The following is a 10738-nucleotide window of genomic DNA, read 5'->3' on the forward strand; positions in this document are numbered from 1 at the left end:
GGAATGGATATACAAAATATGAAAGTTATGTAATGTAACATTCTTTTGTTTCCAGAGAAAGCATTCATCCTCATTCATACACACTCAAACATCAATGACAAACATTGTTGGCAGAAAAAACAAAACACAAAACCCTGATGAATAAATATTCACATTTTATGAACATGAAACACAAAGATCAAAGGATGATAATGGACCAATGTGTTCTAAAGCCAAAGTACAGTTATGGAAAAATTGCATTATTTGAGGGTGCACTGTCTTTATTTTGCTCAGCTAAGACAAAACACACACACACACACGCACACGCACACACTCACACACACAGCCGAATGAAGAAGAAATACAACTGTATTCCACTTTCATGATCATGAGACATGAAGAGCATAGGATACTAATAGTGACATATCCCCAAGACCAAAGTAAACTTAAGCAAAAATTAAACAGAATTTGAGAATATGCCATCTTTACTCTTCCCAGCAAAGAGGATAGTTATAAATGTGTCACTTTACAGTCTAGATCGTGTGGACTGGTTAAATGAAATAGGAATTGCAACAAATTTGAAGACCGCTTCATGTTTTAGGGGACATTTCTCCTTCACAAGTTACAAAGAGCTGTTGTGTCAGGTCAACAGAATTTTTGTTAAAATGGTGTTGAATTTTTAAAGAGTACCTGTACATAAGTGCACATTTATAGGAGAGAATACACTTGCATCATAAATCTTTTTTTTTTTTTTTTTAATGAGTTCAAGGAACATCAGAGCAAAAGCTTCAAATTAGATGACAATAAAGTCATCACCAATATTTGACATTTTGCAATATTCTGTACCCAATTGTTGGTATGTTTTCTTAGAAAACATTTTATTTCTGATGGAAAAAAAATACATTACACAAATGAGTTGGCAACTCTGACGATATTATTCAGAGCTTGACAGAAATGTAGGAGCACTCCATGTAACGCATTCTTAGTGTAGAAACATACACACCCGCACGCACGCACGCACACACACACGCACACTATACTATACACACATCCCATACAACTATTCTGTCCTTTATGACCCAGTTTAAGGGAGAATTTACCCAAAACACACACACTATTCCTGAGGAGTCAGTGAGTGCAGAAATAGTAGAACACATCGGTGAAATTTTTGGAAAACCGGACAGTCCATTAAAATAGTTAATAATTTTCAATGTTTTTATAAAATCTGTGTGCCATCATCGCTTAATAAGAAACCTACAATAATTCATGACATCACAGATGTGGATGATATACAAACAAAAAAAAGAAATATAAAGAGAATAGAATGCCACAAATCTTATTATCAATGAAAAGTGCACATTTCCTTGACTTTTTCTTGATATATGTCAAGGGTAATATCAGTCCCCCGGTTCCTGAAGGAGGCAAGTCAAGTACTCTTTTATTACCCTGGAAAGGACAAAATATCATAATTTGTTTATAAGCACTTCATTATTACTATGAGATCACAAACTGATGCTTGTGGCATCAAAATTATACAAATTCCTAACTTCTGAACAGACTATCTGATTTTCCTCAAACTTTCACTGATGTGTTCTACCAACATTGTTGCATTCACTTGATCCTGATACATATTTGGGGCCAATTCCTTTTAAAGAAACAGAAGAGAAGAAAACAAAAACGGAAAAGGGTAGACATATTAAAGCAAACTCCTTGAAGACTGCCATAGAGTCGATATTGTCAGTTTGACAAGTTTATTTACAATAAACCTTGGTAACAACTGATTTTTCCAAGGTATACAGTCAAATTTCACTTCCAGAGAGTCAAAGAGATTTCAATTGAGGGGTTCATGTAGCAACAGCAAATGTGAAGTACCAGTATTGTATTAGCACTGTGCAACATTGGCCAATCCTGACTGATTAAAATTAATGAGAAACACCCATAATAATCTAAGAGCTGAATAACAGTGTGATTGTTTTCTTTTAAGATAAAACACAAGGAGTGAAATTTCACACAGTCAGAAACATCAGACTTGCATTACTGCAGGCATATATCTTATATGAGGATTTCCAGATTATATCACATATCATCTGAACATTGATTGGTACAATACAGTCATGGGGTACAATCCAGAAAGTTGACTGTCTCAGCTTTCACAGAAGCAGTCCACAAGGCCGACAAAGGTATGGGTTCAAGGATAGACCTTATTATTTCTCGGACCATACTTTCTATTAATGGCTTGATATCAAAATCCACAAGTTTTCTCAGTTTCACAGCAAGAAACAACTAACCAATCTCAACATTCCACTTGACATGGCTCATCCATCCAACATAAACCCTTCAAAACTTGCATGCCAACTTTTCCACACAGCTAGACCTTCCAGACTGCATTGTACCCTCAGCAGGACATGCCCGCTGCTACGATCTACGATCCTGTGAAGGTGCTGAAACCTTGAATGATTTTGTTCCTCTCACTGGTCGGCTCCAGGTAATAGAGGTCCAGGAGACTCGGCTCCTGCCATCTCTTGGAGTTGAAGACGCTCTCCCCAACAGTCCAGTCAGGCACATCCTTCATTATCTCTGCCTCCTGTTCTCGGTTATACCGCAACCTCAGAAGAACCCTAACATAAACAAACAAAGAAACAAACAAAACAAAATAAAACAAAACAAATGAACAAAGAGAGATAAAGCGACTCTGCATCACAAAATCAACAATAAGTCACCAATCATCAGTTTCTAGTTAAGGGCAGATTGAAAAAAAAAAAACAGACTTCAAGTATAACTCAATTTAAAGAGACTCTTCTAACCTATCTAAATATTGGAAAGAATGCACACACTCTGGAAAAATGTGTCCTGAAAAAAGAGGAACTGAAGTATACAGTCTATTCAAGCACTTAATCTTACCAAGCTGCATTCGCTACATTGAATGGGACTCAAAACAAGATGTAAAACTCCATAACAACAACAATGAAGGGATAATAAGATTAAGCTGAAATTGAGCATGCTCTATTTGAACACATTCTCACCCACACTAATACTAAGGCAATAGCATCATCCTATCAAAAGTTATTTGAGTTGAAAGTAAAGAGTGTGTAAAGGGTTTTTAAGAAATGAAAGGGGAGCCTCTAAGACATAGCTAATCACACTATTCTAAAAAAAAAAAGTGTTTTATAAAAAACCCTGAAAAATACAATTTCCCATTCATTTTATGATCCAAAACTTTAGAATAATGCAGAAGAGTTGCTCTTGAGAAAACATAATGTACCATAATCAACAAGTTACAACAATAACAAAATGACTAGGTTGACCCATTTCACCAACAGTATTTTGAGTCGTCATGTAAAATCTTGGAAAGCAACCTTTTGTTGGTTTTGATGCATGGTCACATGTTCTATGGTGGGCAATGCTCAGACAAGCTTTTTAGTTGCAACAGTACATGAAAGTTTAACTAATTACAATAATGCATGCAAGTAAACCAGACTACTACAGATAATTGCTTTCATAATTACTGACTACTACATGTACTAAGTATGGTAGTACAAGCAGTTGCCGTCATCGTAGTACATGTAGTCGTATTAAAGGGAAGATAAACCCCAAGAACAATGTAGATTGAGTGAAAGCAGCAACATTAGTAGAACACATCAGTGAAAGTTTGAAGAAAATCGGACAATCGATGCAAAAGTTATGAATTTTTAAAGTTTTGGTGTTGGAACCGCTGGATGAGGAGACTACTAGAGGTTATGACGTATGAGTGGACTACAATATCAAGAAAATATAAAGAAAATACTACAAACATCAATTTTTCATGAAAATTACAAATTCCATCAACTTGATACAGTATTCATCGCATAATCGGGCATCTGATAATCGGGAACCTCGCTTAAATGACATACGCTTCCCAGAAACATTTCCAATGCACGTTATTTTCACTGGATAATCGGGCGGGGACCTCTGATAAACGGGACAATTTTTCTTCAAGCGATCTTTGATTTTGTTGAAATTTTACACAAAAAATCTACCAAAATACCACAACAATATTTCAAAGATTCCCTATCAGTTGTCGTTTACATCAAACTTACAAAGCAAGCTTGGGACTGGTGTGTTTTGACCTCCGTCCATCCAGTACACATACATTTCAGCTCGCTGCCCGCCTTCGCTCTTCTGTACATGTGTATATATGGCGAGCTAGATCGCTACAACACATGTACAGTGCAGTGATCGCGGCAAGTAAACAATCAAGCCGTGATGATTGAATGATTGAAGGACTTTTTATTGACGTTCCCACATCAGTTCTGGGTAATCATGTCCCATGGTTGTGGATATGTGGATACAGAACGCCCTACGTGTCCAAGAATTCTACGAATGTTTAAGAAAGTGCTAGCTTTTAATCCACATATTTCGTGTTCGAAGAGAGGTGACAGAAGAAGAACCCGGTTGCGATTACTCTACATCATTGCGAGAATGCAGGGACAGCTAGAGGGTCGCGCGCACCGAGGGGTAGCGTGGTTGTGTATTCATGTACATGCACAGTACGTCAGTATGCGTGTGTGTGTGTGTGTGTGTGCACTACATAATGTACATGTCGTATGCCGTTAGTGTATGGTGAGTGCTCATCACGAAATCGGGCACCCCGCTTAAAGGGGCCGTGTTTGCTACTCCCAACCTGTCCCGATTATGCGATGAATACTGTATTGACATATGTTAAGGGTAGCAATTATTCCCCCTGCTTTCTGAAAGCGGTTGGTCCACTGCTCTTTCATAATTCTAGAAAAGTGAATTTTTGTTGAATATCCTTTATATTTTCTTTGTATTGTTGGCCACTCATACGTCATATCCTCTAGTAGTCTCCTCATCCAGCGGTTCCAACACCAAAACTTTAAAAATTCATAACTTTTGCATCGATTGTCCGATTTTTCTCAAACTTTCACTGATGTGTTCTACTAATCTTGCTGCTTTCACTCAATCCACATTGCTCTTTGGGTTCACCTTCCCTTTAACAATCATAATAATGACAAAAGAAAAAATCATCAGCCTTTTTCTCTTCCTCGTATGACACATCGTGCCTGGTTGATATCATTAGCTGACTATTGTTGGTCACCTGGGGCAAACCACGAGGGGTCGGCATCAATCGCCCCTTCAATGGTGTGGGTAGAGGGATGGATCACTTCATTAGGTCAGCACCCTGCAACTCGCGATGAAGGAATGCACTTGGATCTTTTACCTGCGTGAGTTGTGACCAATCACACAGGGGACCTCCATTTGAATGTCCCATCCAAAGGACAGTGCTTTGCCTCTTACCAGAGGGAACGGTATATCATTACACACAACATTGCTCAGCTAGACTCAATGGGAATTGAACCTGAGTCATTTGGATTGTGAGGCAGATGCCCTACCAACTGAACTACCTCACCACCCTCTGCAATCAATGCAACTTACTCTCTGTCATACTCTGCTTGAACCAGTGGGATGAGAGCAATTTTGGCTTCACGGTCTTCTTGGATCCATTTCCTGGAAAAATGAGATAAAAATCAGTCTCCACTGATGTATTGCAGAGAGTTTCATAATGATTATGCTTTTACCTGCATGGTTGGAATGACTGATTAGATGAGTAAATAAAATGGCTTTTGAGTCTGGCACTGAAGACTATCAGCAACATCTCTAAAGACTGAGGTAGCTGTGCAATTTCACAAGGACAATATGATTTATTAGAATGAATAGCAGTTAATGACTAAATATTTAAACAATTAGAAAATGTACTTTGCTGTATTGACTAAAAAATACAAAATTAACATGTTGTTGTCATTACTTAATGACAAATAAATTGGGGCCCCCATTTGAGATAATTTGCTTCAAAATTAATTCAAACCATAGAAAATTCAAACATGCAAAACTGGCACGAGGCAGTTTAAATTACATTTCACTGTTACAAAAGCTAACAGATAAATGCAATGGGTCATAATGAAAAGGTGTGGTCAATACTACTAACTGGTATAGCTAAATAGCAGTTTTTGGTCAGTTTAAAGATAAAATCAGTCATGGTTCTCTGTAATTCTGTCACAACACATAATTTGCATGTTATGAGTAAATGTCCTTACATTTCAGTAATTTTTTTTTTCATCTGATATTTACTTATTTATCACTAAATCCAAATTTTTGACAAGAATTCCAACTGTCTCTTTGACTTTTTTTTTTTTAAATTGTAGATAAGCATCTAAGTGTCTTATATAGCTATTCCTGAATGTGAAAGTATTTGAATCATTCAATACAATGCTACACTAAACATAATGTACAACATTTCAGTGGTTAGAATCCATTACTTGTTGCTTTGATGGGTAAGACTTGGCAAGCTTTTGGTTACAACTTTTTCTTTTTTCTTTTTTTGGATAAAGGCATAACATAAATTCTGAATAGGTGATCTGCCTTGTTGGATGTGGTAGATCCATATTTCTTACTTTTCTATTTTTTCTTGTTCTTATTGAAAATGAGAGTGGCATCCATGGATTCTCTGTTGATTACAGCAACCCATAGGTTTCTTGGAGGTACATGTACTTGCATTTAAAGACAACTCAGGCGCGGTGGAGCACCCCAATTATCTCGCAGAAATCCATCGGCAGCCGAGCCTCATTTGCATAAAGTAAACAACATGTACTCGCGTAGTTGAGAAAAAGTAAACAACTTCTCAAGCTAATAACAATTTAAGGAAACCTATTTTCGGATTAAAATTGAGTTAGTTTGAATTTGAAAACATGTCCGAATATGCACATATAACATATTAAAGGATTTGACGATGATAAAATGTGAAATTTTAGCGAAAACCTGGCGAGCAAAATTACCAAAAATATGCCTCGAAAATCATCCTAAAATTCACGAAGTGTAATTGCGGAACCAAAGCGCCATTCGAACAAAGTACACCGAAATTTATTTATCTGCTTGCATTTTAAATGTCATACCGTAATATTCCCGGCCATGGTTGTGTCGGAAAAAAACAGAAGGTGATGTCAAAAATGACATGAACGCAAAGCGTACAGGTCGGTCCCATATAATCGCGTCACTGTAGCGTTGCATGTTACAGCATACACAATGCTTTGCTGCCTGCAGCGTGCGCGGCAGCAGCTCAGCAGTCACCGCCGTGCGACACTCAGCAAAATTGACTGCGTCACATGCAAACCAACAATGAGCACGAAATCCTGAATCTCACGTACCACGCATGCCCAATATTACGGGAAAAGAAATGACGTCATTTTTAATTGTTTCGCTGACTACAATTTTCTATTCCAAACCCTGTAGAAACAAGTTGATTTCTCAAAAAGTACAGGTGGAACCAAGCGAAAACTTTCACCATATATGGATTGAGGCCTGATGAACTTATGTTGCCAATTTCGGACACATTGGAGCCCGGCCATAGTCCAGTCGGAAAAAAACAGAGAGCATGTTTTGCAAGAGGTGATTTTCAAAACGCTTTAATATCTCAAGTTCTAGTGCAGCAAATTTCATAATTTTTTCATCAAAAGGAAGGTTTTTAAAAACTTAGATAGTGTGGGAAGTTTGAGTTTACTAGCGGCACGCATAGCGGCACAAGGAGAAGGTAAAGATTTGACTTTTTCATGCACACAGTTTCGGGCAGCCGTGGATGCCCGTTGGAAATTCAAATAGAACGGGGCGATAATGAGATGCAAATTGGGGTGCTCCACCGCGCCTGAACTGTTCATGTACCTTTACTAAAATATTGTACCTACAAGATTATAACACTATACTCAAGATCACTTAACCCTAACTAGGCTGAAGGGGGGGGGGGGCCTCCAAGGCCCCCCCCCCCCAACGTTCCGCGCGTTGTATCACTAACGCGAAAAGCTATCGCCACTTACGTTTCATGACTTTTTTTTTTTAAGTTGCGCATAAATATGTACATGTATGCATGTCAGACCAAAAATTGCTCAAAAAGTGAATTCGTGTACAATTTCAATGCAAACTGTGCATACAGGCAAATTTCATAAAAGCATGATTATTTTGGGGTTTTATTGATTAAAATCAATTAATAACATATTTTCTTGTTCCTAACAATGTCGCAGACAAATTTCATCGAAAAAACAATGAAAAACATAAAGTTGAAAAAACACCGAAATACATAAGAAATTAAAAAAACAATAAAATACTTAAGAAATTCTTTCTGATAGTACATTTTTTTCTCTTACATTTGCTAAGGACACTAAAAAGAATATTTACACAAAAAACGTGCCTGTTTTGAGCTTTATACAAAATTGTCTGATTTCATGCATTATGTATAAATTAGCATAATTTTGCATAAATGATAATTTTTCTAAAAATTAACTTCATGGTACTTTAGATTACATCATAGGCAATGGAGTGCCAATTTTCATCACGATCATCTACCTAAATAGCCCTGCCTAGTTAGGGTTAAACAACCGGCAACTTTACAACTGAAGAAAAGGAAGAAACAAAAATATTCATACAGAAGAAAGAAGAGGAAGAAACAAAAAAGGTATGGTATACTGGGTAACACTTACCTCCTCTGCCTGTTGCTAAAGTACATAGTCACAAAACCAAATCCCATGACAGCTCCAGCCATCGCAAACATTGCATAACCTAAGAAGGAAATGAGATAAATGCAATTCAATCAAATGGATCTTCAATCAGTCCTCAGATATCTCTTTTTGGGGGCATGTTGAATCTACAGCATACCTGCCAACATTTCAAGACGAAATATCTTACTTGTGGATTGCAAAAATCTTATTTCATATATGCAAACTGAAGTTATAATCATACTTTCGGTCAAATCTTCAGAAAATACACATGAAAGGTATATCTAAATATTTTTTAAAAATCTGATTTCTCTGACAGAAAATCTGATTTTGCTATTTTTAACGACTCGAGTCGTGCCAATGTGTGCCACATTCTTCTAGAATCGTGCATGTGTCAGCCTTGCTTTAGACTAGACTAACAGTTGTGAGTTAGACTCAACAAGACGAAGTTGTGCACTCATCAACAGATCAATCTCACGTCACTCAGTTGTGATGTGTTGACTAGCTATCTACGGTTTTGCTTGCTCTCTCTGATCTCCTCCTTTCGATTTGGTGTACAATCCAGTGATATTCACTTACTTTAACATGTACAAATTGCTTGTGTCAGACAATGTACGCTGGGAGAGTCTGAGTCGGAATGTCCTGGATTTTGATCACTGATGCTGTACCGTTCAACGTCGCCCATCACATCTCCCAAAATGAATGCATGGGACAACGTATTAATATACTGCAAAGGCTCAAAGCACAGCAGCTGAATCTGCGATTAGATTACGGTCCTTTTAACGAGATCAGTTTATATGAAAATCGACCCAGAGTCCTCTAATATGTCAAGAATTATATAGTTTACCTGATGCACCCCTCTTTGGCAGCATTCGTTTGTAATCTATGGACGCATAGCCGCCTTTCGGCGGCATATCTTGTCGGAATGACGCCGCCATTTTTACTCGCCAAGCTGCACGCTCGAATGATCGATTACGAAAAACACATTTCGACCGATCAATATTTCCACTTTTTTGGGGGGGGGGGGGGGGGGGGAGGGGGGGGGGCACAGGGGAGTAAGTAGCTGCTGGGCGGGAGTATTTTTTTTCCTTCTTTTTTTTTTTTTTAAATTGATAAACTTCAATCATTGGATAGAATGAATGAAAGTGAGTATCAAAAGGTACGTTCTGTTATTGAGATACTGTAGATTAAATATTTTGCACAACACATATGAATGAATATTATTGAAAAGGGATTGTTTGTCAGTAAAAAAAAAAAAGCAAAGCGGAAGATGGATTGTTATCTATGTTTGGTGAAATGATTCATCAGAGTGTAAGGATTATGACATTGATGACAAGATATAAAATATTTGTTTGTACAATTTGCTTCCAGTGATGAAGTATAAAGCTTCTTTAAAACAACAACGACAACAAAAGACTAGGATTTTCTTCCTAACAGTCAAATCAAGGCCTACTAGGCCTATTGTTTTAATTTATTCAGCTAACCAAGACAACAAATACAACTGTACGCGCGTGTACAAGGCAAACATGAAACTGTCGTTTTCTTTTGGAATTAATAGACACGTTTATTGGGGTGCTGTTCATTATTCCGAAGGTTCGATATTCCGAAGGTTCGTTATTTCAAAGGTTCGTTAATCTGAAAGATGCAAATTCCCTACACCTAGAGGTTCGTTAATCCGAAAATGAAAAAGGGTTCATTAACCCGAACATTTGTGGCGTTATTCCAAAGGTTCGTTATTCCGAAGATTTGTTTATCCGAAAATGAAATTCGGAAAAACGAACCTTCGGAATAAGGAATCTTCAGACTGAAGAGCCTTCGGAATAACGAACCTTCGGAATAACGAGCTGTAACCGTTTATTGAATATGCAACAGTTGTTAGATTTGACAACCCTATGGCGTTGGGTTGTCATGGGCAGCCTTTGAGAGAAAGAGAGAGAGAGAGAGAGAGAGAGAGAGAGAGAGAGAGAGAGACCAGAGGGAGAGAAAAAAACCCCAACTACTGTCTATGAATAGAGTGGAATGCCGGACGTATATTAACAATATCAATGCATCAAATTATTCATATCCATCTGTAGATCCTCAATTTCAATCTTACATAGAAAGCGAGGTGGCTTAATTATATCAGGATGCCCCTGATGAACTTGATGATTGCATGCAATGTTAAAACATTAAACTACTGTTTATATTAATCGTGACTAATATAATTGTTTGCTCGTCAAAAC

General features: G+C 37.5%; 1 protein-coding gene across 1 annotated transcript; it reads right to left on the bottom strand.

Moving 5' to 3' along the window:
* Positions 1–1707: 1707 nt before the first annotated feature.
* LOC140230368 (NADH dehydrogenase [ubiquinone] 1 alpha subcomplex subunit 13-like) lies at positions 1708–9484 on the bottom strand. The gene is made up of 4 exons (XM_072310516.1): positions 9364–9484; positions 8502–8580; positions 5413–5484; positions 1708–2597 (listed from the first exon to the last, which is right to left on the bottom strand). The coding sequence occupies exons 1-4, from the start codon at positions 9452–9454 to the stop codon at positions 2402–2404; spliced, it is 438 nt and encodes a 145-aa protein (XP_072166617.1). The 5' UTR covers positions 9455–9484; the 3' UTR covers positions 1708–2401.
* Between the last annotated feature and the right edge of the window lie 1254 nt (positions 9485–10738).

This window comes from Diadema setosum, chromosome 7, assembly GCF_964275005.1.
Source record: "Diadema setosum chromosome 7, eeDiaSeto1, whole genome shotgun sequence".
In the NCBI taxonomy this organism is placed as follows: domain Eukaryota; kingdom Metazoa; phylum Echinodermata; class Echinoidea; order Diadematoida; family Diadematidae; genus Diadema; species Diadema setosum.